The 26,470-nt window shown below is 32.7% G+C and overlaps 3 protein-coding genes across 6 annotated transcripts; all 3 read left to right on the plus strand.

The window, feature by feature from the left end:
- Positions 1-3,195: 3,195 nt before the first annotated feature.
- On the plus strand, positions 3,196-11,391 carry LOC137823872 (probable galacturonosyltransferase 14). The gene is made up of 6 exons (XM_068629180.1): positions 3,196-3,828; positions 4,675-4,730; positions 4,822-4,977; positions 7,802-8,392; positions 9,793-10,095; positions 10,414-11,391. Exons 1-6 carry the CDS (start codon positions 3,612-3,614, stop codon positions 10,696-10,698), a joined length of 1,608 nt encoding a protein of 535 aa, XP_068485281.1. The 5' UTR covers positions 3,196-3,611; the 3' UTR covers positions 10,699-11,391.
- Positions 11,392-13,675: 2,284 nt separating this feature from the next.
- Positions 13,676-18,021, plus strand: LOC137824341 (membrane-anchored ubiquitin-fold protein 2-like). Of its 4 annotated transcripts, none has more exons than XM_068629953.1 (5): positions 13,676-14,059; positions 14,522-14,811; positions 16,254-16,418; positions 17,412-17,523; positions 17,614-18,021. In XM_068629953.1, exons 2-4 carry the CDS (start codon positions 14,679-14,681, stop codon positions 17,483-17,485), a joined length of 372 nt encoding a protein of 123 aa, XP_068486054.1. In that variant the 5' UTR covers positions 13,676-14,059; positions 14,522-14,678; the 3' UTR covers positions 17,486-17,523; positions 17,614-18,021. The 4 variants fall into 4 exon arrangements, with proteins under 4 accessions (XP_068486054.1, XP_068486056.1, XP_068486053.1 ...); XM_068629955.1 differs by having other exon boundaries at positions 17,430-17,523; XM_068629952.1 differs by having other exon boundaries at positions 17,412-18,021.
- Positions 18,022-19,317: 1,296 nt separating this feature from the next.
- LOC137823387 (chaperone protein ClpB3, chloroplastic-like) lies at positions 19,318-26,087 on the plus strand. Its single transcript, XM_068628493.1, has 10 exons — positions 19,318-19,851; positions 20,307-20,525; positions 20,655-20,892; positions 21,133-21,328; positions 21,917-21,971; positions 22,190-22,340; positions 22,594-22,902; positions 23,943-24,208; positions 24,446-25,372; positions 25,606-26,087. The coding sequence occupies exons 1-10, from the start codon at positions 19,600-19,602 to the stop codon at positions 25,939-25,941; spliced, it is 2,949 nt and encodes a 982-aa protein (XP_068484594.1). The 5' UTR covers positions 19,318-19,599; the 3' UTR covers positions 25,942-26,087.
- Positions 26,088-26,470: the final 383 nt, after the last annotated feature.

A 26,470-nucleotide genomic window follows, 5' to 3' on the forward strand; every position in this document is an offset into this window, starting at 1 on the left:
AACAAACCATTTAAATACTAAAACTATCTACGTATTCATTTTAAAAGCACAACAAATAATAATGACTTTTCACAAAAAGATATGAAATATTAGTTAAACTTATAGGTTGGTATATTTTAAATAACTTATTTAAGAATAATATATAATTTACTTTTTAGAATGAGAACATTAAAAAATAAATAAAAAGCTTTTCAAATATTTCTTTAAAAAACTATTTTAAAAAATAATAACAAATAAATTGCCCTTTTTTAATCTAGGGATATATAGTTCAAATCTAGTTGAATTCCACACTATTATCCTTTAATCACAAAATTATACACCTTCAGTGAAGAGTGCCAAATTGAAATGGTCTCTGTCAAATTGTTTAAACGGTGAGACACTTAATTGAATTTTAAAATTTACAAGTTAATTTTTCTTACTAAAAAAGTTCCAAAAAATTAATTACTAAATATTATTACAAATAATTATACATAATTGTAAACAATTACTAATTAACTATAACTTTAAAATTCTTCAATTATATGTATTCTATCTAATGATCAGTTAGGATATTTTAATTTATTATAAATAATTTATTGTATTAAAAGTTAGAATAACATTGTTAGAAAATAAATTATTTTATGAATAATTTCAAAAATAAACAGTGATTGATAAGTATACATGATTTCGTATTTGTCAATTTTATTTCCTAATTTATTCAAAATAATTTATGACATTAAAAATTATAATAACATTATTAAAAAAAAATCTTCATTAAATATATGAGACTGAACTTTTCATTTTTAAAAGAAATAAAAGGTTTTGTTTAACTTAATGAATGAATATGTGAATCCTTTACCAATTTCAAAGTGTGGTGAAGGATAAGGGAGAAGGAAGCACCCTGCACATGAAAGCATGTTACTTTCATTGATTCCAATACACTTCATTTTCTCAGATTTTGCCACTTGTGATTGTTAATATAAATTTCCCTTATGTTCTTTAATAATATTCTCCAAACTCCAACTCAGTTTAAGATATAGTTTGGATTTAAGCTAATTTAAAAGTAAATTAACATGTTAAGTGAAAAATAAAGTATCAATGTATTTATTTTTTGTGCACATGCACTCTAATAATTTTATTTGTATCCAAATTAATTTGGTTAATTTTCTTTAAATATTTTCATTTTGACTTCAAATCTATTAAAATATCATCATTGCATTTGAGGTAGTGTTTGTTTTAATATTTAATGTTTTATCATGATTTTGTCTTTAAAAATACCTTAATAAATTAAGAAGAAAAAAAAATATTTAAAGCATAATTAAATTCAATTTTTTTAATACAAATTAAATATTTGTCAATATAAGAAAACTGATGAATTTGTTTGCGGGTGCCAATCTGTGGTATGCATATAAAAAACGGAAGCAAGAGAGAAAGACTTCTATTTTCATTTATGAAAACACTTTTTAATTAGTGTATTTTTATTACACTATTATATAATAGAAAACATTTTTTTATAACTACTTTTGTTGTTGTTTTTAACTAGATAATTATGTTTTTTTATCAAATTAAAATAATTAAATAAACAATCATATAATTTTCCTAATAAAACATCAACATATAACAGTTAATTAAAAAAAAATTACATAATTTGTCAACTATTGTCTTTACATAATTATTAATATTTTATTTTTTAATTATATTATTTTAATTTGTATAATTTGTCATCTGTATAAAGTGATTTTTCTCAATTTATATAATTTGTCATTTTATATTTAAATTTGATTCTTAAATTTAGTTGATCCAAATTAGAGTGTTCACCTATGTATATTATTTAAATGTGTAGTTAGAAGTTTCATCTTTAAATTTGTGTACTTTAAGATAATGAATATTTAGAGAAATTACTTTCTTAACTACACTTTCATATCTCATACATCAAAAGAATTACTCTGTAATTTCCTATCTAATTATACCTTATACAGCTATAACATTTATTTTATGAGAATTTTTATTGGTCTAAACTAATTTAAATAACTCGAGAATAAAAATCGAATAAAAAAAAAATTAAGCATATATGTTTTTTTATTATTAGTAAGTATTGTGGGAATTTACGGTGCAATTAATTTTGTAATTATACCATTATTATTTAATTGATGTAATTTAAGGACAATAAACGTTTTATTTATATACTTTAATGGATAAATCACGTGTGAATTTTTTAAAATGATAGTTTTTCCCTTTTTCAAACATACAATTATTCTACAATAAGACAAATAACTGATCCAGAACTAACTAATTTTTAATTTAGTTGATTTGATTTATATTAAGTAAAAAAAGGAAATTGGAAATTTAAAACCAATAAATGTAAGCAGTCCAGATTTAAATGTTGTAAACTTAATACCAAAAAAAAAAATCTAAATGTTATGAACTTAAATTATGGTATGTAATAAAAAATAAAAGACGGTTTATTTAGTTTGTCTTCATTATATAATAAAAATAAAATAAAATCCATTGATAACAATAAAAACAATTTTTAGTCCCTTTAATTATTATTAATTAATTTAATTTATAAAAATTTAACAACAATTTACCGAACTTATTAATTTTGGAATTGATCCTTATATAAGAGGATGTGTAGAACAAATGTTATCTTTTTTTTTTATAAAAAAATTTTATGTTAGACATTACTATGTAACTTGACATCTCAGTTAGATTCACACCTCAAGTAACAATAGAATAAATGTTATTTTTTTTTATAAAAAGTTTTAATGTTAGACATTAGACATTACTAGTAATGTAACTTGACATCTCGGTTAGATTGACACCTCAAGTAACAATAATCATCTGCCATCAAACAAATGTTATCATTTTCGAAGAAACCAATTTAATATTTTATATTACTATTATTTATTTATTATATATTTGTTAATAAATTATTGTGGTGTAAATCTGAGAGTAGTATTCCTACATTCCATGCAGAGAAGAAGGTTTTAATAACCCTAAACAGAAAATAAAGAAATTGAAACAAAAATTAAGGAGGAATTGGGTGATAATGGTGTTTAAACCTTGTCCATAAACATAGGAAACATCCAAATTTAGGTCCTAAATCATGCTTCCACACCCTAATCTCAAGGTCAAACACTCACCACATTTCTCTCTCTAAGCGCAACACGCTTTTCAGATTTGACTGGTAATGTTTTTCACTTTTTTTTTTCATAATTGTTTTTGGGGGAAAACGAAATTTTAGATCGGACCAATGAGAAGCCTCCGCACAAAGTGAGCAAAAAATAAAAATAAAAATAAAAAGAAAACGAGAAAAAAGACCCACAAATTTCTCTTTCTTTTCTTTCTCACCATTTTCTCTCTCTCTCTCTCTCTCTCTCTCTCTCTTTCTCTCTCTCATTGTTGATCGATCCATGGGAGAGGAACTCGAAGCTTAGTCGGAACGTGAGCCTCAACCTCGATCGATTATTTGTGGCAATCTTGCGTGGGATTGACAGGGTTGGATTGGGCGCGTGGTGCTGAGATCGGAATAATGGGAATGTGATGGTGTGGGCATGGGGGCTGTCGTTGTCGTTTTGGGGTTGTGGTGGTGGTGGTAGGGTTGTTGCGGCGGTGGGGCTGCGCGAACGACGATGCAGCTTCACTTCTCGCCGAGCATGAGAAGCATCACGATATCGAGCAGCAACAACAATGGGTTTATTGACTTGATGAAGATCAAGGTCGCAGCTCGCCACATTTCCTATCGAACCCTCTTCCACACCATCCTCATCCTCGCTTTCTTGTTACCCTTTGTCTTCATTCTCACCGCTCTCGTCACCCTCGAAGGTGTCAACAAGTGCTCCTCCTTTGGTACTCTTTCTCGCTTTCTTTCATCTTTTTTCCCTTCCGATTTTATTCTTCATTTCTTTTATAAGCTAGATCACGATTTGGACGTTGTGTTTGTTGTTTGTATATATCTGATGGGTTCTAAAAAGGTGAAGATTTTGCGCTGGAATTGTTTTAGATTTATATAGCAACAATTGTGTATGACTGCCTGATCCATGTAGCCGACCTCACCTGGTGGGATGCTTTCTTTTTCCTGTTAGTGATCCGCGTTTGGTGTATAGACGAGTTTAGGGTGGCTCTGATCTATGTAGTTGATCTCCTAGTGAGATAGATAATAAAACATTTGTTGTGGTAATGCAATTTGTGTAGGTGGTTTTCCTGTTGGATAGTGTTAATGTGTTATGCATCTTTTTGTTTTAGGATCTAAATTTGAAGTGTGACTGGCTTATTTAAGTGTTCTGTTTGGGTGGTTCTTGATTTCGTTGATGGGATGGAGATGTTTCTGCGGCAAGTGTTCCTGAATTCTTTAGGCTGTTTAGTATTTCATTTGAGGAATGAAAAGTCTCCTCTAGTTCTTGACTGCATAACTATTTGGTGCTGTGGTGACATGTCTGGGAAAAAATTATGGGCGACGTTTTTTTTTTAAGTCCCTGCCTAAGCAATGCTTGGTTCGTCTGTTTTCAGTATGTTGTTGATGATAGAAGTTTTGTTCTATCTGTTTCTGTCTTACCAAAATATCTGCTGTATGACACTTTTTTTAACATACCCGAATAGGTTCTGAAAGTTTATTATTTGTGCCTTTTTTTTATTCTCACCCTCACCTTGTGCTTGTTTTAGAACATTAATTGATTTTTTTATTTTGTGCTCCAGATTGCTTAGGTAGGCGGTTGGGGCCAAGGCTTCTCGGGAGGGTTGACGATTCAGGGGTAAACATTTTTTATTATCTTATCCCATATAGTTTTGATTTAAGTTGTTTTCTGAACCTGAGTGGTTATGATGCAATCAATGATGTTGCAGAGACTAGTTAGAGATTTTTACAAGATCCTTAACGAAGTAAAGGCAGGGGAAATTCCACCTGATCTAAAGCTTCCGGATTCTTTTGAGCAATTGGTTTCTGATATGAAGAACAATCAGTATGATGCAAAAACTTTTGCGATCATGCTAAGGGGAATGGTAAGTTGCTTGATTCATTCAACACGAATTATTGTCCGTTTCTTGGTTAATTGATATTGTGTAAGGAAGAGGTTGTCTTAAATTGAATTCTACTAACAATTTAAATCTCATGACTTATGGTTTTCTTGGAACATACATTTTGTTGTGTCTTCTGTCCAGAGAGATAATGATTCAGTACTTTTCTAGATGAATATTTATTTTGAATGTAAGTACATGGCTTTGGTTTTCTAATTGGATGAAAGTCTTGCTAGACCTGATTCTGTATTGTTTGGTATAGTTGTACCGAGTACTGACTGTTTTATGATATGGATTTTTCTCAATTTGTACAAGTAGACTGCATTGTCTTTTTGGCTCATCTTCAAGTAATATTTACAAAAGGAAAAGAAAAATGTGAACACAGTTACGTTTTATCTGTGGAGAGATTTGACAACGCTTCTGAGTTATGTAGGTGCTATGCATAGATGTTAATTTACTACTTGACTGGAGAAAGGGTTATCTTGCTTTTGTTGATGTTGCTGCTGACTTGGCTGATTTGTTGTAAAGCAGTCAGTCCAGAATACTTGACCAAGATTATTTCATTGATTTTATTATATATATATACTGGCTGTTCATCTACTATGGATGCCAGTTTATCATTTTACTTGAATTTAGTTTGATGCCACTATTCCAAAAAATAGATAACCATGTCCTTTCCTTCAGTTTTTCACCACGGGTTGCAAAGGAAACTGTAGAATGAGAGGTTTCTTACATGTCTCGCATTAGTTAACCCTGTTGTCTATACTGGTAGTGTGTATTGTGTAGTTTATTGGAGACTTTTAAAGTGTTTTTCCAAACAAATCATATTACTATTAGATGGAGAAAGTTCTCTGGTTGTTGCACTTTTCTTAAATTTTAGGTTGTTTATAGATAATAACAACAATACCTTGCAATTACAAATACAATGTTTTATTCTCAAGCTGCTCATATTAATTTAAGTTATATCTGTACATCTTTTAGCTATTTATATAGACTCTTATTTTGAGTTTCTCTTCTAGTCAATTTTGTGTGTGTTTCTACTTAATTTTATATTGAATGAACAACTCTGTTAGTTCAATGAGATAACTTAATTGATGGTATATTAAATTGAGATATTCATTCTTTATATTTTTTTCCTTTTTTTTATAATGTGTTAATATCTTGTTCTAGACTTAGCATTCTTTTCTTTAACATTTTTGTTTTACGTCCACCATCCTTTCAATTTTTTTTAGCGCTTTTTTAATATACAAACATGTTTAACATTTTTTTGTAAAAAATATGTTTTTATATGGGATTGATAATTTATATTTAAATTATAAGATTATATAAAACTTATGTAACTTTTTTTTAAATTGGTACTTATATTTTTACATAGATGTGTAGTTTTCACTACTAGTAGATGGATAAAGTTCTCTGGTTGTTGCACTTTTCTTAAATTTTAGGTTTTATATAGACAATAATATTAATAATACCTTGCATTTGCAAATACAATGGTTTATCCTCAAGCTGTTCATATTAATTTAAGTTATATCTGCACATCTTTTAGCTTTTGTATATTTAATTTAACCTGTAACTGTCTATGTAGCTGACACCCTGTGTTTTGTTTAAAAAAAGTTTAATTAAGATCAAGTGAAGAAATTAGGATGAATTTGGTGGATTAGGAATTCTCCCTAACATAAGAGCAAAACACAAAACAATAAAGAGAAAAACTTAACATTAATGGAGCAAAGATGCCTTATCACTCAACATATCTGATAGAGGAGTTCCCTCAAAAAGGCCTTGTACTTCAGACCAAATGGAAGCCAATTGCCTTTGATTATCCCAAATCAGTTGCTGTGTGAAAAAAAATATCATTAGCTACTACAGTTATGCTCCACCCATATTCATTAAAATGTTGTGGAGATTGCGCATTGTTACAATTTTAGCGTTGTTATTTCTTTCGAAACTGTTGAACTTGATCATAAATATTTGTTCCAAGGATATATTTTAAAACTAGATTTGCCAAATGCAAAGAGTATCAAAGAGAAATAGAAGTAGATCAAGCAATGTATGAACAGATGTGGAACTGATTCTGAGCAAACCCTGCACATCTCATTGACTTGGGGAAAAGAGTCTGTTGTGTCCTTTGAACCTGCAACCTTTTTATTACTAATATTCTAGTAAACATCGCAGTCCAAATATAACTTAATCTGGAAATCCATGTATTTTTTAAAAATCTTTTAACTAGTTTATTGTACTTTAAAGACTCTAATTAAATCCTTATATTTAGTTTTAAAATTCTTTAATTAAATTCTTAAAATTAATGCTGTTAAAACGCACATTAGATATTGCTATCATGGTATTTTTTACATGACAAAATCTTGCCTATTTTCCTCCATTCCCATCCACCCTCCTCTGCCCACCAATATGTGATTCAAGTGTCATGTTCATTCATGTATTTTTTTGACTTCGATTATATATCAAGCGGAAAGGCTCGTATGTTTCACCTGTTATATGTTTTTTTGATGGATTTTGTATTTTAAATATCACTAGTCTTTCAAAAAACATTTATTAGCATTATGTCATTATCATTAATCTGCAACGTTAACTACATGATAACCATCGGTTTCTGCATCCCCATTAAGACCCTGAGAAATTGTATGAGTAGATGCAAAGTTGACGTGTGAAACTTGAGCACAAGTATATTAATAATTCATCTTTCAATAGCTTAGTCGTACTTTTCAGACTATGCATTAACATTCTTGTATCAAAAGTTGTGATAAATGGTGATTTTATTGATCTTTGTTAAAATGCTATGCTTCTTGAGCAGATGGAGAAACTTCAGAGAGAAATCAGAGAGTCCAAATTTGCAGAGCTGATGAATAAACACTTTGCTGCAAGTTCTATCCCTAAAGGGATTCATTGTCTGTCTTTGCGTCTGACTGATGAATATTCATCAAATGCCAATGCACGCAAACAATTGCCACCTCCAGAGTTACTTCCTTTACTGTCTGACAACTCGCACCACCATTTTATTTTGTCAACTGATAACATCTTGGCTGCTTCAGTAGTTGTTACTTCAACTGTCCAATCATCTCTGAAACCTGAGAAAATAGTATTCCATGTGATCACTGATAAAAAAACTTATGCTGGTATGCACTCTTGGTTTGCACTGAATCCGGTCACCCCTGCTGTAGTCGAAATCAAAGGAATTCACCAATTTGACTGGTTAACTCGAGAGAATGTCCCAGTACTTGAAGCTGTAGAAAATCAAAACGGGATCAGGAATTACTACCATGGGAATCATTTAGCAGGAGCCAATCTCAGTGATACTAGTCCACGTAAATTTGCATCTAAATTGCAGGCAAGAAGTCCAAAGTACATATCTTTACTCAACCACCTCCGCATATACTTACCAGAGGTAAATTTCATTCATTACCTCGTTCTGTTTTTTTCTCCATCTTTCTCGTACACTCACTCACTGTATATTGTTGATATTTTCAAGCCATAATCTACAAAAGTATGATAATGCAATTTATTGGTTACATTATTATTTTTGTATCTTATTGTGATTTTGTATGTTGAATTGAACGTAACATAGTAACATAAAAATACGGACAATTACCCTAAAAAATAAACGAACAATTAACTGGCCATTGAATGTAAAAAATCTTCGTTATACTTTTATGTATGTTTTTATGAACTGAATTTGTGATGGTAAAAGTGCTAATGGGCACTGAATGCGTCTGAACATTTTACAAACTACAGTAATTTAAGACAACATAAAAGCATGTTTTAAAACATATAATATGTTCTATACGACTTAATTCAAGTCAAATGTTTGCTATTTTGCCCAGGTTGCTTCTAGGAATTTACATAACACGAAGCATAACATAAGATCGGATACAATTAAAAAATAAAAGAAAGCCAACTGAAGTGAGACAAAGCAATTATATGGAATACGACAGTTAAAACTGTTAGGTGGTTAAATAGTTGAAAGGGACAGTATCAAAGCCTTAGCTTAAATAGAGGGGAAAAGTGCAGAACAGAGGGCATTCTTAGTTTTTATTATGGAGATCTGAATATTGGCTCAATTGTAAAAGCCATGGAAGTTGCATTCTGTCCCTTTTTATTTAAGATTCAATATATCCTTGTAAATTGTACAATTTCTGTATTTTTCAGTGCTGGGGAACTCACCTCTAAAAGGTAATTTCTAAGGGGGAAGAACCAAGCTCTTAAGTACTCTATTGAACATCCCATAGTAATTTGAGACTTAGACACCCATAGTACCCAAGTCCCTATCATAGGATAGTCTTTAAAAGCCGAAGTCTTGGCAGCTTACTCTCTACAACAACACTTCATTCAACTTTCTCCTTGGTGAGATCCTCCATTGATCGAAAGCCTCCATGGTAGCCCTTTTTGAGACACTAACAACCGACTTTGATATCAATTAATAAGCACCCAAACACTTAGGGAACTCACTTTTTGAAGCTAGATGTCAGCGGTGGAATGCCAAACACTTAAATGTTTCACCAGGCATCCCATACTACTGGATATGAGACTTAGGCATCTTATAATACCCAAACACTTGTTGTTTGTTCAATAGATCATTATTAACTTTAGTTGTGTTTGCATTGTGTTGCCTTCATCAGTATTCGGAGCTTATGTACCAAATATAGCTAAGATTGCTAAATTATTTTTTAATAATATTCATATCAACAATAGAAAAATATTTGTTATTGTAGTACTTCTCATTTGATCATAAGTTGTATTCCGTTTGATATATTTGTCCTGATTATGTTTGTCTTGTATGTCAAACAGCTTTTCCCAAACCTTGACAAGGTGGTTTTTTTGGATGATGATGTGGTGATTCAGCGTGACTTGTCTCCACTTTGGGAAATTGACCTCGAAGGAAAAGTTAATGGAGCTGTCGAAACTTGCAGAGGTGAGGACGAGTGGGTAATGTCTAAGCATTTAAGGAACTACTTCAATTTTTCTCACCCCCTCATAGCAAGGAATTTGGACCCTGATGAGTGTGCATGGGCTTATGGAATGAATATCTTTGATCTGCGTGCATGGAGAAGAACTAATATAAGAGAGACATATCATTCTTGGCTGAAAGAGGTAAAATTCTAAATTTTTTCTGACTAATATAATTTTGGTCTTTCAAAACATTAAATTATTCTTTGATTTTCTATAATTTGAGGTTCATACCGAATCCACACATTATTATAAATTAATATTGTGTGGCAACTGATTGAGTGACTTAAACATGGTCTATAAGGTGACCTTTTGTTTCCTTCTGTTTTTGTTCTTCTTATTGAACCCCCCTGTGAAGCTGTAAGAGGGGGGGCTGGGGACTGGGAATTCTTGGGTATTTGGTCTGCAATGTTCCTGTTATGTTACCAAAGAATATATTTATTGACAACTTCTATATGGCAGAATCTGAAGTCAAACCTGACGATGTGGAAGCTTGGAACCCTGCCTCCTGCTTTGATTGCATTTAAAGGTCTTGTTCACCCAATTGATCCCTCTTGGCACATGCTTGGATTGGGTTATCAGAACAATACCAATATTGAGAGTGTGAAAAAGGCTGCTGTTATTCACTACAATGGTCAATCAAAACCTTGGTTGCAAATTGGCTTTGAACATCTTCGGCCATTTTGGACCAAGTATGTCAATTATTCTAATGATTTTTTGAGGAACTGTCATATCCTGGAATCATAGTCTGCCAGCGAGGAGAGCAGTGTTTTGTACAACAGTGAATATAAAAAGGACGAGTAATACAGGTTTCATCTACATTTTTGCAGCTTGAAATTTTCTTCAAGATAAATTTGACAAGGCAAATATAAAATTGGTTGAGAGGGCAAAGTGATGAAAAACACTGGGTGGATTTGCTTCCATTCCCTACATTTTTACATACGACACCACCATCCCTGCACGGCCTTAAAGAATCATTTGGGTCCTTGAGTTTTGACATAGAAACACATCCTCTATTTTTGGTTTGTGAAAGAATATACTATTATTGGTCTTCTATGGGACAAATATAGCAAATATTCCATAGTTGATTATTGGAGAATAAACTGGATGCTGGAGATAAAAAAAGTCAGGCATGTTTCATCAATCTAGTTGGTGTTGAGAACACAAGTGCTAGGGCAGTTTATTTGTGAGGTTCCCCCCCTCTAGAGCAGCATTTTACCCTTCATTTTTTAGTTTCTTAATTTTTGTTAGTACCAATTTTTACCTTCACCTGCTTTGATTTGATATCATGATGGTGAATTCTAGGAGTAGTTCATGAGATTGCTTCGTTACGGTTCATTGAATTGGGGAACTGTTTGTAGGATATATATAATATATATTGTTATTCATTATGTACTATTACCAGACATTGGAAATGTGCAGAAAATTCATTTTCTCTCTTGTCTATCCTTCCAATGCCGTTTCGTAATCGTGCTAATATTTTGTGCCTCATGCTTTCACAACTTAGTTAGGGCAGCCGGATATATAAGGTGCAAAAATAAAATGGAAATATTTTGGAAGTAGAGTGCGACTTACATAGTAACAAAAGCTTGGCTGTTTTTTGGTAAGAAACATTGAAGACGCTTCAATCACATTCGTTAAGAAAATCAATGAGAAAAAGACTTTGTACTACTCCTTTTAACACAAGTGGGGAGTTATTAGGGTGAAGGGGTAGAGATACTAGTGTAGATGGCAAAGTTATGTGGGGTTAAAAGGCATTAATGGTGATTTATTTGTCACATGCTGCGTCTTAATCTGTCAATTATTTATCACTTTCCCTTCTACTTAGGACAATAAAAGACTCATCATTCATTTTCTTACCCTGATTTTGAAGAGTATATACCAAACCCTTATTTTAGTTGATTTCAGTACTTCTTATCAGAGAATGAAAACATGTCTAAAATATTATGTACTTCTTGTCAAGTTATCAGTTATTTATAGTTTTCTTTTTCAGGAAACATAATTTTTTATTTGTTGTAATCTTGTGATTTTTAACTGACACTCGTAATACAATATTAAATTACTTTTTACAATTGTAACAATGCATTGATAAGTGAGAACATTACTCACATGTAACAGATCTTGGTGACAGAGTTATTCCATTAATAAACTTTGCTACCATGATAGTTATTGTGGTAAGAGAAACTTGTTAAACGTCTAAAGTATATTACATATAACTAAAATTATATATATTTTAAACAATCATCTCACTGGACAAAGTCTAAGTAAAAAGTAAGTAACCCTACTTAACATGTAAAACAAGAAAGAGAACAATGATGCTGAAGGAGTTTTACATGTTGATGATGACATGATTTCCAATTAAAACTATTTTAACGTAAAGCATTCTTCATAGCTCTCTACAAAATTTGGCCTTAATGGTGCCTTCAAATTGCATGCAAGATATTATTATTTTTAAGGAGTTTTCCAACAAAATATTATGGACCCACAATTTGGCTGAATGATTGAAATTTAAGAAGCATCACTTAGTTGTGTCTCTCTATATTTAACAAGTGTCAATTCACCCAAAATCTTACACTGTGAAAGATTCTTTAGCATGAAAGAGAAAGGAAATAACCATTGTTATTATTAGATAAGAACCTTATATATTACAACTTTATAGCATGTAAGAGATGGACCACAACTTTATCGATATCTACCATATTATTTATACTATTTATAACAATAACAATAATAATAAATAACAATAATAATAAATTTATCCACAATAATCTCTTTGTAGCTTTGTACTCCCATTAATAAAGGTTGTTGTCTTAGCATTAACATAGCATGCAGAGTTTTTCACGCCATAAATAAAATAACAAGTTACGATTTATTGTTTTTTTTTTATATAACTAGAACAATGTATGCATTCTCACTTCACACAACTTGAAGAAAATGTCCAAAAAATAATAATTTAACACACACTCTGATTATTATAAATTAAAATTCTAGCCAAATCTATTCATTTAAAAAGTAAAACCATGAAATGAAAATGAAGATTTTCCATGAGTTTCAACTGCTGAAGAAATTATCAGTTAAATGTGTTATTTTTTAACCGTCGACTGTTTTTCTTCCAAAAAAAAAATAATTTAATTATCGACAACAACGAGTATTTTCCTTTCCACACTTTATTTCATAATGTAGTATCACTATATTCAAACCCGAATCAATCAATTAAAAGATATAAATCACTTTTATAAATTTAATTATTAACATTTCTTTAGTTATAAAAAGTCAATAATATTTCTTAGGAAGTGAAATGCCATTTACCACGTTATTTTTTTTGTTTGACCCCTTAATCAAAGACTTGGTGTTTAAAGTATACAAATGATTTTAAGACTTTTTATAGTATTAGTACTAATGTGTACAAGAATGTAATATATTTTATGACTTCAATTTTTATTTACCGAGTCATAATTTTTGTGTGTATTATTTTATTTAATTACAAATCATAATAGATGTCTTTTTAAGTACTCATTATAATAATCTATAAATAAAAATAGTATAAAAAACCTTTGTAATGTGAGAAGATTTAAAATGTCTCTTGGAAGTACCTTGATTATAATTTTTTACTATAAAGAAATGTAATCGAAGCTTACACTCAAAAGAGTAGTAAATCAATGTTTGTATACAAACAACTTGCATGTGTGTATTGTATTATATATGACAAGTATTGTAAAAAAATAATTTGATATGCATTTCCATTTTCCACACTTTGAAGGCTATGAAGAGGGAAAACCAAATAAATAAAGAAAGAAATGAGTGATTGACCAAATCCAAGATTTTTGCATGACTTTGAAAATTCCGAAGCAGCCTCCTTTCTTGTTTCTTTATTTCATTTTTTTATTCATCCCTTTCACCATTTATCATTATTATTATTAATTATTATTATTATTATTGCTCTCCAAAACACTAACCAACCAAAACAAAATAAAGCATCCACTTTCCCTTTTTCTTCTTCTTCTTCGTCTTCAATCTTGGGTTTTCCCAAAAGTGAAAAAGCCAATTCACCCCTCAGATCAGTGACGCACATACCCATCTAAGAAACCCCACATCAACAAAAACTCAGGTTTTTCCATATTCTATTCTCTCTTTTTTCTTTCTTTTTTGGATCCTTGCTTGTTTTGCAGGTGACCCAGTTGAAAATTCGAGATTTTTTTTCTTGTTTGATGCATACCCATTTCAAGATTGGATCTCTTCTTGATTTAGCTGTTTGAGATTCTCTTTTTTTTTTTTTGGCTGGTGACAGTGTGTTGAATTATGTTATGATGTTGGATTTCAATCATTTCATTACCTTTATTTTGTATTTTTTTTTTAATTTTGTGAGAAGATGTATCCACCTCAGTTATTTACAATTTCTTTCGTTCATATTCTTATTCAACGATTTTTATCTTAAGAAATTTTCAGACCTCTCCAAACTTTTCCCTGATATATCTAGATTCCCATGCCAGATTCTGCATGTTAACTGAGTATGGATGCGTGCGTGAGAGGGCTCTAACTCAACCTTTTCTTTTGTGTCTAAACTTTGCAGAACTCACGAGATTGGCTTTGAATGAAATCCTGTTTTTCACTGATGAAACTTAGCTGAATGAATTGATTCAGTGGAAAACCTATTTTTCATAGTATTTGACGTAAAACTGAAGCTGTAATATTTGTTTTAACTACACGAGTTCGTTGGATCTCCGAACATGGCTGGGAATCAAGATCAGTTTGAGATCAAGTTTCGGTTGACTGATGGCTCTGATATTGGCCCCAAAAGTTTTCCTGCAGCTACTAGTATTGCAACATTAAAGGAGAGTGTTCTTGCCCAGTGGCCCAAAGGTTACTTGTGTTACTGTTGTTTTTTTTCTTTTTGCTTCTCTTTTTGGTCTTCTGGTTTAATCGTTAAATTACCATGTGAGAACTGAGAAGATGTAGTATTATTCTGGTGCTATGAGGAACTTTGTGCTATGAATTAAGAGACTGCTGGTTTGGGTGGATTGGAAAACATGATGATGGAGGGTGCGGGAATATTTATGTGGGTTTTATTATTTTGGTTATAGAAAAGTTCTAAGACCTGGTATGGGCAAGGATAGTGGGCTGAATTAGGTACAAAGTGACTTTAGAAAGATTGTATAACAGGATGAAGTAGTACCTTAAGGAACCTGATGTCACCTCAGTTAAGGCTCTTGGGCTGGACGAACTCTTAGAAGGTATACACTGAGGATGAATAATTTATAAATTCATTTTAGTATATAACTATTACTTCTTGAGTGAGTGCAGCAGTGGTCACTGTTTTCCATTGCCAAAATGATGAAGAGCAATTGAAATTATTTCATTCTTTTGATGAGATAAGAAAATAAACTTATATGAATAAAAATATTTTCCATTTAATGTATTACAGTTACTTCTAATATTAGTCAAAGATATGCTCTCCAGCATATGTGCGTAATTATGTTTAATGTGCCAATGTTGGTTAATTCCTTGACAAAACTTCACTTATATTAACAAAACGACATTTTTTTTTCTTCATAAGAAGGCTCTTTTGGGAGTTTATAAACTATGAAAGTATCTAAGGTGGTAAGACCTGTATAACAGCCTTTTAAATTAAAAATGTGGGAACTCTTGGTATAAGTCCCTTTTTTTGTTCATCATCAAGGAGTATCACCCCGTCAAACATGGGAACTAGTTTCATTTGGGGGTTTGATAGACTCTGAATAGGTGGATATTCCCTCCCAGCTTGAGTAAAGGTCCCTAGTTTGGTAGTTTGGTAGTTTGTTTCTTAACCCTCAATTTCTTCTCCCATTTTGACTTGTTCAGGAGGTTGCCTACCAATTGTTAGCAGTGTAGTTACAAGGAGATATTATTTCTCTAATTATTTTACTATTTCCTTAATCCGGAACTTTCGAAATTTTAGGCTTTCCTTATTGCTTAGTAATTTTTCAAGAGGATGTCTGTAGCTTAGTGTCCTTGCAATTGTTCATTGTTTATGGATATTGTTTGATGTGTGTAAGCATAGTATCCTTATACTGAGAATCAAGGTACCATTTTCCATGATTCGCCACAACTTTCTGGCATATTATAAGATATAACTAAAATGACATTTTCTAGATTAATATGGGAGCAATAGTTGTATTTCACAAAGGTAGGAAGATTAAAACTGATATCTTTAATTAGATTCTGTGGTGAATTCTGATGTTTGTCATATTGTGAGCTTCATTTTAAATTTTTGCCATTTGTTTTGTGATATATGAGATTTGTAAGTTTGTCTTTTTGTTTTGAAGACAAGGAGAATGGCCCAAGGACCATAAAAGATGTGAAGTTGATTAGTGCAGGAAAAATATTGGAGAACAACAGAACAGTTGGGGAATGCCAGAGCCCATTATGTGATACTCCTGATACAGTTACGACAATGCATGTGGTTGTCCAACATCCTGCTACCGAGAAAGGTATTTTATTTTGTGTTTATTTGAGATATGCCAAAAGCTAGTCTTAATAGCTTTGTATTTTATTAGTAAGCAGTTTTTTTTTTAAAGTTTGGCTGCGATAAGGTTCAAGTTCTTTTCACTCACTTCAGCAAAAAATTTCACTTGCTTACTACAAGAAATAGTTGAATTCCTCTGTGTCATCTTTTTAATTGGAATTGTCGTTTAATCACTTTAAGGGCCAAAGATCACTTACATTTTTGACATAAATTTATATTATAGAAGTATTTGTAGAAATTATAGGGTTTTAGGTATAGAGAGGGAAGAACAAATGATCAAAGAAACTAAATTCACCGAAATGGCCCTAAGCTTAAAAAAAATGATTTTATGATATAAGTTATATATATATATATATATATATATATATTAAGAAATAACACTTTCTTGCTCAAAAGAAATCCACTGAGGTTGTTTTTGTTTGAGCTTGAATCTTTTTACAAATAAAATTATCTTAAAATTTAGATATTTTTGCCTAAAACATGCTTTTCTTCTTGAGAAAAAAACAAACAAATGGGTCCTTGATGCCATCAAAGTACTATTCTAGTCCAATTTTTAGAATTATTGTGTCGGACAAAACTGTAGCCATCTGTTTGAAAATTCAAATAAAAAGACAGTCCTTTCTGAAAATTCTGGGAGAAATAGAAAACTGAAAGATAAAAATTGTAGTTGGTACTTTCATAACTAGAAGGACTTCTATGGAAACAAGTTTTTTTAATTATCAGTTATATTAAGAAAGTTATATTAAAAAATGGACTTTAAGCCTAATTCAACTTTACAAAATCGGTTCTATTATAAATTGTCCTATCTCTAGTCGATGTGGGATTTCAAACAAGTTACTAGCAGTTCCAGAACTAAAATAACCACTTGCATCTAAATGAAAGAGTGTGACTATTCTGTTTGACTGATTTTGTTTTCATTCAGTTTTGGTGCCTGATCCGGTACTTATTGATAATTTAGTCTTTTTGCCTGATACAGAGAAGAAAGCTGCAAACAAAGCAACACAGAACAAATGCATGTGTATTATCTTATAGCATCCAGATTGAATAGCAGATGTCATCTATCTTAGAAGGTTAGGGACACTTCATTTTTACGTAAGCTGCGGCGTTGAAGATTTCAACATACACAAATTATTTGGTTGCATGTCTCATTCATACTACAGGCAAAGAGTACTGGAGTGTTTACCTAAAAAAGCACTTTTACTTGGTGAAGATTGTGAAACTAGTAGTTCCTTGATTCCTCTGCGGCTCTCTATTTCTTGCACAATTTGATAGGAGATGTTCTTCTGCTGGTCTCAACATGTACTAGGTGGTGCCTCATCAGGCACTTGTTATATTGAAATGAACAATACTAGTTTGCCATCTTGCACCTCATATATACTTTACAATCCCTCTCTTGCATCTGTCTGATACAGCATGCTTCCAGACATGTATGTGTTGAACACTTGAATGTGTTTTAATTTGCTTTTTATTTATTTGGTACCCTTGCTACTCTTGTATAGCAGTTGTGGGAATAGTGGTTTGACCACACACCTCTTACAAAATGGAGATTTGATGCTTGAATTTGAATATCCTTGGACTTCATTTATCCTTCACTTGTGTCTTACCATTCAAGTTTCATGCTTGGGAAACTTGGACAACCTTAATTTTACACCATTACTATTTTACCACAAGATATGCAGTATGTCTTTTCAAGATTATAGGCCTGCAAATAAAAAGATTCTTTTAGTATGTCCTATTCTTTCTCAGAAATATATGAAATTATCATTTCTATTCTTTTCTCGGATTCAGATGTTCATTTCTTATAACATTCTAAATTCTTACTGCTTGAGGTTGTTATTATAACTTAATGCTCCTATTCTGAACAACAACATTTCTATATATGAGATTAGATACTTCTCTTAAATAGTGTGTTTGGTGTCAGACACATGTATTGGACACCAACACTCGTACGACATCCATAGAAGACTCATTGGTGAAGTGTCTAATTCAAAAAATACTTGTTGTATTTTTAATATTTTTAACACGGTTTTAATACAATTTTAAGAAGAAATACATTAGTTTAAAAAAAGAGAAATTTATTGTATAAAATTTTATTATGATTATAAAAATAAAGAATAAATCATTTTGAACCAGTCTGTTTATAAAAAATCTAAAATATACTTGTTTACGTAAAGATTTATTATCAATTTATATAATTTATAATTATATAATATATATATATATATATATATATATATATATTCTATACGATTAATCACATCTATATTGTCAATTTATATAATTTATAATTATATAATATATATATATATATATACAGAAGAATGAAATAAACACAAGTTCATCTTACTAATCTTACTAACGTACTGTTTCTTATAGTTTTTCCATTTCATACATTGTTTATATTTGTGCTCATTTAGGTTTTGATCCTCATTGTTTAAATCAAGCGAAATCACAAGGTACTAATTGCTTCCTTTCTAATTCTAAAAGGCCTACTATGCTGCCTTTCTTGGCTTGCTGCCTTAGCTATGAAATAAGCAATACTAAATAATAGTGCTCAATGACTCATTCTTTCTAAATTAAGTTCAAATTCCAATAAATTTTATATAATTCATTAACGTGATCTAATAGTAATCACTATGATTACGACAGTGGCCCAGTTAACGAAGTTCATGAAACTTTTGAAATAAACAGTACAATTATGCCAAAATACACTGAAATATGAGAATCATACTTATAATATTTTTTTCCCAAAATTATATTCTTAAAATAACACTACCTATTTTAAATCATCCATCCTTGGAAGTTGCAAAACAACCTAAACAAACAGTAACAAATATATAACTTTTACATACTAAATTTTAGGAGATAACGCAAGTCATTTTCAGAGGAACTGCATAGCTCCAAAGCACAGAACACGTGGTGAATGGGTGCATATGTATACAAAACAGCATTTCAAGAAGCTCCCAGAATGCTCCACTCTCACTCTATTCCACGTCCAACTCTCTCTCTTTTAGCCCAAACTCTGTTTCAACACAGTAACACGGTTTTCCCATTCTCTCTTTCTCTTTTTCTTTTCTCAATACCCACGCAACACAAAGTTCCTTCTTCCCTTCTTTAAATTTCCACTCTCATTCCTTCTTCCCTCAATGCTCTCTTCCTCCTCGCCAATCGCCTCCATGACGTCGCTTTCTCTCTCCCACCTCGCCGTCCCCTTCTCCTGCAACACTAACCGTGCTCGCTTTTACCACCGCCGCTCTCCCTCCTTCTCAAAGCCCATTTCCCTTAAGCCACTCCAATCGCTCCCCTTCAACAAAAGACACCCTTTTGCAAATGGGTTTTGGACAATTCGGAGAAATTCCTCACCTCTCACCGTTCGCTGTGAAGCTTCAAGTGGAAGGGTAACGCTTTCTAAATAATTTGAATAAATGAATAGCGCATTGCTTCTACTTTATTCTTTTAACTTTCCTTTCGAAACATGCAATCGCCCTGTTTGAGTTAAGTTCAGAATTTTAGTTGAAACTGATCTGATTAGGTCCAGTTGGATAAATTGCTATGTAAATTTTTTTCTATTATCAAATTGTCCTTATTGGAAAACATGGTGGAGAGCAGAGACAGTTGAGAGAGAAGAAGATAGGTTGAACGGAGAAAAGTGGTTCAAAATTGAGCTTCTATTTTGTAGCAGAGAAGCACACAATTATCAACTAACTAACCAAACTCGACCAATTTAATATGTTTGTTAATTTTGTCAGCTTATTTGGAATTTTGAATGTTTGTGAATTTGGGTTGTATAATGGTCTTGGAGCTTGTTAAGTAGGGTGAAGTGGTTGATGTTGAGGTTTTGATACTATGGCAGATTACACAGCAAGAGTTCACAGAGATGGCGTGGCAGGCGATAGTTTCGTCGCCGGAGGTGGCCAAAGAGAACAAGCATCAGATTGTGGAGACAGAGCACTTGATGAAGGCTTTGTTAGAGCAGAAGAATGGGCTTGCTCGCAGGATCTTTTCTAAGGTTGGGGTGGATAACACTCGTCTTCTAGAAGCTACTGACAAGTACATTCAGCGGCAACCCAAGGTTGAATCACAGATACAAAGAAGATTGAATTGAAATATGAGCTTTTATATTTTGTTGTCTGGTTGAGTTTAAGTGCTAGTTATTCCTCCAGAGAACCCCAGACGTTTAATGCATGTTCAATTATGTTAGGTTCTAGGGGAATCGTCTGGTTCAATGTTGGGACGTGATTTGGAGGCACTGATTCAGAGAGCTAGGGACCACAAGAAACAGTTCGGGGATTCATTTGTTTCAGTTGAGCACTTGGTTCTTGCTTTTACCCAAGATCAGCGATTTGGGAAGCAATTCTTTAGAGATTTTCAAATATCTGAGCCGGCTCTAAAATCTGCAGTAGAGTCCATTAGGGGACCGCAGTCAGTTATTGATCAAGGTTATATTTTGCTATTTGTCTTCTTTTTATAACTTTTAGTATATGATATGTAACCAGGTGTTGTCATCTTTTTATCTTCTTACCTCTTTTCTTTTGGAGGAAGGTTTTAATTGTTATATTGAAGAGTATTGAGGACCAGTACATTGTTGTCTTTAATTTTTTTCCTTGAGTTTTGAACTGTGCGCTTTAAATGATTGGCAACTTTGTATTGCTTAAGCCTCATGTTAAGTTTCTATACAGATCCTGAAGGGAAGTATGAAGCCTTGGAAAAATATGGAAAAGATTTAACTGCAATGGCAAAAGCTGGAAAACTTGATCCGGTCATAGGAAGAGATGATGAAATACGCAGATGCATCCAAATTCTCTCCAGGAGGACAAAGAACAATCCTGTGCTGATTGGTGAGCCTGGTGTTGGAAAGACTGCCATTTCTGAAGGGTAGGCACTTAGACCTTTATCTTCTTCCATTGCCTATGATTGATTACATTACCATTTGTTGAACATTATTGCTATTAAAATCTTTTGGAATTTAGAATTAAGCTTAACTAGTTTATACCAATATTAACTGCCCTTAATTTCAATGTCTAACCTGCTTCATAAATACTAGCAATGCCATCTGTTAGACAGGTTAAAGAATAATAAAATTGTCTGAACATCTGTTATACATTTTATGAAAAAGATAAATGAAATTTTAATGCAGATATGTAATATTGTAAAATTAATCTTTTGAAGGTAAGTTTCTTAAATGGTTTTTTAGAGGTTTCCCAAGTGATACTTTAAATAATGACTTTTTTCCCTGTAGTAGTATAAATTAGAATGGAAAAACAATTTCTTTCAGCTGTGTGAACATGATGATAACGTTTGAAACATGCATTTAGCAAAAAAATTTAACACAGATTTTTCTTAACTCTATTGGAAAACCATCAGGTTAACTAATTTTTTCTTCTTGCATGTATCTTATTTGGATGATTTTTTTCTTGTTCCTTTCTATTTCTCTTTATTGACCGAATTCTTCACTTGAAACAGACTAGCTCAGAGAATAGTGCAAGGTGATGTTCCTCAAGCTTTGATGAACCGTAGGGTATGCTTTATCCAAGTGCTTTGGCTATTCCTGATAGAGCTGTGAATGAATGGAACTGATTTTCAAGTTTTTATTCCCATTTTCAATTTCTCTATAATAATCTCTATCACTATTCAATCCTCTGCAAAAGTAAAATGTCATATTTCACTTTTTTTTTGGAAGTTTGTAAATTGTCTAGTAATTGTAAACTTGATCTTTTTGCACTGTTCTCTCTTCAGCTTATATCTCTTGATATGGGTGCACTGATTGCTGGTGCAAAGTATCGGGGAGAATTTGAAGATAGGCTGAAAGCCGTGCTTAAAGAAGTAACAGATTCTGATGGTCAAACTATCCTTTTCATTGATGAGATTCATACAGTTGTTGGGGCAGGTAAGAAGCTTGAAACTCTACCATTTTGAACAACTTATTTGAGTATTGTTAAAGATGCTAAAAGGGTCAGACTGCTAGATGCAAACTGTTTTATATACCAAAACTCTTCGGATCAATGGGGACTCTTATATAGATGTTGCATTTTTATTATAATAATTTTCCTGAAATATGATTTTTTGTAGCTGATGCCATATAGAGATTCAAAATTAACATGTTGGAGAATTTGATTGCAATTATCATCTATTCATGTTAGGAGCTACAAATGGTGCTATGGATGCTGGTAATCTCTTAAAGCCTATGCTGGGTCGGGGAGAGCTCCGATGTATTGGTGCAACAACATTGGATGAGTATAGGAAGTATATCGAGAAGGACCCAGCACTAGAGCGACGGTTCCAGCAAGTTTATGTTGACCAACCTACAGTTGAAGACACAATTTCAATACTAAGGGGACTGCGAGAAAGGTATGAGCTACATCATGGAGTTCGAATATCTGACAGCGCACTTGTGGAAGCTGCAATTCTTTCGGATCGATATATCAGTGGGAGATTTTTGCCCGACAAAGGTAATAATACTTATTTTAGAAAGGGTATCACTCAAGAAAGCATCATTATGAGAATGTGACATCCCAACTAGGTTAGCATGTCATATCTCATCAATCACATGCTCTCCCAATGATATGTGCAAAAAAATTATGAGGGATCAAACCAAAACCCATGAATCAAGAACATTTATTACCTGGCAGACCAAACCTATTTCCAAAAGAATCAAAACTTATACAAGAAGGAAGAACATCCAGCCGCACTAATTCAATCTTAGACTCAACCATCAAATTTGAAAGTCTACATCTATTCCCCTCCCTAAAAATGTGAGAAACTTTAAAATTCAAAATATTACACATCCAGGCAACACTTCCATCTTCCCCTTGATGCACCATGGAACCATAGAAGGATTTTGAAATGCTTCAACTACCGGGAATCACTTTCTACCATAAAGAAGTCCATCCTCTAACCACTGCTAGTTCAGTGACTAACATGGCTCCCAGAAGGGCAATGTTATTGCCAAGAAAGAAATAATAAGGAATAATAAAAGTTATTTTAAACTCTGAATGTTTTGAACAAGGACTGAGAAGTTTCTGGAGCACTGACATTCGCTCTACTAATTTGTACTATTATGACATGAGTTTTACTTGAAAGATTAAATTCCGAATTAGAACATTTGTGATTTTAGTGCTTTTGAGAATTTATTAATTCAGTTGAGGTTGATGGAAAACAATTATTTCCAGATGATTGTTAGAATATTAATTGTTCTTGAAAACCTTGAAATGGCGATGCTAGAGAATATTTTGCTGCTATCAAGAATTAGATTAAAATTTAAAATCATTTGTAAAACTTCAAATCTCTAGCACTTGGCTGCTGTTGGTAACATACATAGACCGCAGTATTGGTTTCTGAAGGGTTTGGCTTTGAATGATCTTAATATAGCTCTGACTTGTGAGTGATACATCTCTTTTTGTTACACATTTATGTTAAACTTTCTTCTGAAATGGTATCAGCATCAACAATGCCCATAAAGCACTAATTGCTAGCTTCATCTAAATTGCAGCTATTGATCTGGTTGATGAGGCAGCTGCCAAACTGAAAATGGAAATCACTTCTAAACCGACTGCACTTGATGAGATCAATAGGTCAGTCCTGAAACTGGAGATGGAAAGACTCTCTCTCGTGAATGATACAGATAAGGCTACTAAAGATAGGCTTAATCGTCTGGAGACAGAGCTTTCTCTATTGAAAGAGAAGCAAGCTGAGCTGACTGAACAGTGGGAGCATGAAAAGTCTGTAATGACTCGTATTCAATCAATCAAAGAAGAGGTGTGTTATTTATACCTTTCCTGTTGGAGATTTTTTTTTTTCATTTTGAATTAAGCAATTGTTCAGAAGAGGGGTAGGATGAGTATTGCAGTCTGAAGTATTTTCAGCACATAGAACTAGTGCAACTACATTAGTTGATTTGGCAATTATAATCTAAGTTAGAAATTTAGTCACGTAAACGATTACTATATAATTTGCAGCTAATAGTAATAATGTGTCTATATATTTATGCAACAGATAGACAGGGTGAATCTTGAGATCCAACAGGCTGAGCGGGAGTATGATCTTAATCGTGCTGCTGAATTAAAGTATGGCAGTCTAAACTCCTTGCAACGACAACTTGAAAGTGCAGAGAAGGAGTTAAATGAATATATGAATACTGGGAAGTCTATGCTTAGAGAGGAAGTTTCAGGAAGTGATATTGCTGAAATTGTAAGCAAGTGGACTGGTATCCCTGTTTCAAAGCTTCAACAATCAGAGAGGGAGAAGTTGTTGTATTTGGAGGAAGTGCTTCATAAGCGTGTTGTAGGTCAAAACCCTGCTGTTAAAGCAGTTGCTGAGGCTATCCAACGCTCAAGAGCTGGTCTTTCAGATCCCCATCGGCCAATTGCCAGCTTTATGTTTATGGGGCCTACCGGTGTAGGAAAGACGGAGCTTGCTAAGGCACTTGCAGCCTACTTGTTCAACACTGAAGAAGCTCTTGTACGAATTGATATGAGCGAGTACATGGAAAAACATGCTGTTTCAAGATTGATTGGGGCTCCACCTGGATATGTTGGGTACGAAGAAGGAGGGCAACTTACTGAGATAGTTCGCCGCAGACCATATGCTGTTATATTGTTTGATGAGATTGAGAAAGCACACTCGGATGTCTTCAATGTCTTCCTTCAAATTTTGGATGATGGAAGAGTAACCGACTCTCAAGGACGCACTGTGAGTTTTACCAACACTGTCATCATTATGACCTCTAATGTTGGATCACAGTATATTCTGAACACGGATGATGACACCGTGCCGAAAGAGTTGGCTTATGAAACCATAAAACAGCGAGTAATGGATGCTGCAAGATCCATCTTCCGCCCTGAGTTTATGAATAGAGTTGATGAATATATTGTTTTCCAGCCTCTAGACCGTGAGCAAATAGGTAGCATTGTCAGGTTACAGGTAATATATTCTTGTTACCATATCCTCAATGAGTTCCAAAAATTGTTTGATCCATATGTTCATATTGATTGCCGACATGCTTGTCTTAAAAACGAAATCTGATTTGTCTTATTTCAACATCTGAAGTTACAAGAAGTGTCAACTTCATTAAGCCATGTTGAATGATTTCCATGGTGCTGTTACATAGGCTTAACATCCCTAATAACAATTTTCCCTTTGTGGTTGTATTACAGTTGGAGCGTGTGCAGAAGAGAGTTGCAGACCGCAAGATGAAAATCCAAGTGACAGACGCTGCTCTCCAACTTCTTGGAAGTTTGGGGTATGACCCCAATTATGGTGCTAGGCCAGTGAAGCGAGTGATTCAGCAGAATGTGGAGAATGAACTTGCCAAGGGTATTCTCAGAGGAGAATTTAAGGAAGAGGACGCAGTTTTAATAGACACAGAACTCACTGCATTTACCAACGGTCAACTTCCCCAGCAAAAGCTTGTTTTTAAGAAACTTGCAGCTGAATCAGAATCTCCCACTGCAGAAGACTCTTCCTTGGAACCCTCTCCACAGGCTCCGTGAACTCTTTCTACTGCTCCTTATTTTTTCCTTCACATACAAATTTGAGTATACAGTTTCCTTATACTGTTGAACAATCACCCCTGTGTAGTTTGCATGCAAAATATATATTTTCTACTACCAATACGAATAACATTTGTCACTCCAAAGCAGTGTAAATATATACTATTACCCCTTTTAATGAGTCGCTTTCTGCATAGCCAGCTCACCCCCATATCATATAAATGATATATACTAGGGATGATGTAAATGAGCAAGGATGAGTATTATTGAGTTGGTTTGGTCTCAGCTTTGATAAAAATTAAAAAGAGAAGCATCAAACCGTTCCTGCTCCAAAGATATAAGCGATAAGACTAGCTTTTATTCAATAATTTAGTTAAGTACTTTAAATAAATTTCAACTTAAATTCTCATGCAAATTGAAAATTTTATTTGCTTGCATATAAGTTCGTACTTTATGAGTATTTAATATTTGATAAACAACTACTTTATATATAACTAAATGAGTTTATAAATAATTGATATATGTTTCC

Source organism: Phaseolus vulgaris, chromosome 8, assembly GCF_000499845.2.
Source record: "Phaseolus vulgaris cultivar G19833 chromosome 8, P. vulgaris v2.0, whole genome shotgun sequence".
Taxonomy (NCBI): domain Eukaryota; kingdom Viridiplantae; phylum Streptophyta; class Magnoliopsida; order Fabales; family Fabaceae; genus Phaseolus; species Phaseolus vulgaris.

Coding starts and splice junctions, on each gene's coding strand:
- LOC137823872 (XM_068629180.1), top strand. CDS start 3,612: ATGCAGCTTCACTTCTCGCCGAGCATGAGAAGCATCACGATATCGAGC. Junction 4,731..4,821: donor GGAGGGTTGACGATTCAGGG/GTAAACATTTTT, acceptor ATGATGTTGCAG/AGACTAGTTAGAGATTTTTA. Junction 4,978..7,801: donor CGATCATGCTAAGGGGAATG/GTAAGTTGCTTG, acceptor CTTCTTGAGCAG/ATGGAGAAACTTCAGAGAGA.
- LOC137824341 (XM_068629952.1), top strand. CDS start 14,679: ATGGCTGGGAATCAAGATCAGTTTGAGATCAAGTTTCGGTTGACTGAT. Junction 14,812..16,253: donor TCTTGCCCAGTGGCCCAAAG/GTTACTTGTGTT, acceptor TTTGTTTTGAAG/ACAAGGAGAATGGCCCAAGG. Junction 16,419..17,411: donor ACATCCTGCTACCGAGAAAG/GTATTTTATTTT, acceptor TTGATAATTTAG/TCTTTTTGCCTGATACAGAG.
- LOC137823387 (XM_068628493.1), top strand. CDS start 19,600: ATGCTCTCTTCCTCCTCGCCAATCGCCTCCATGACGTCGCTTTCTCTC. Junction 21,972..22,189: donor AAGCTTTGATGAACCGTAGG/GTATGCTTTATC, acceptor TTCTCTCTTCAG/CTTATATCTCTTGATATGGG. Junction 22,341..22,593: donor TCATACAGTTGTTGGGGCAG/GTAAGAAGCTTG, acceptor TATTCATGTTAG/GAGCTACAAATGGTGCTATG.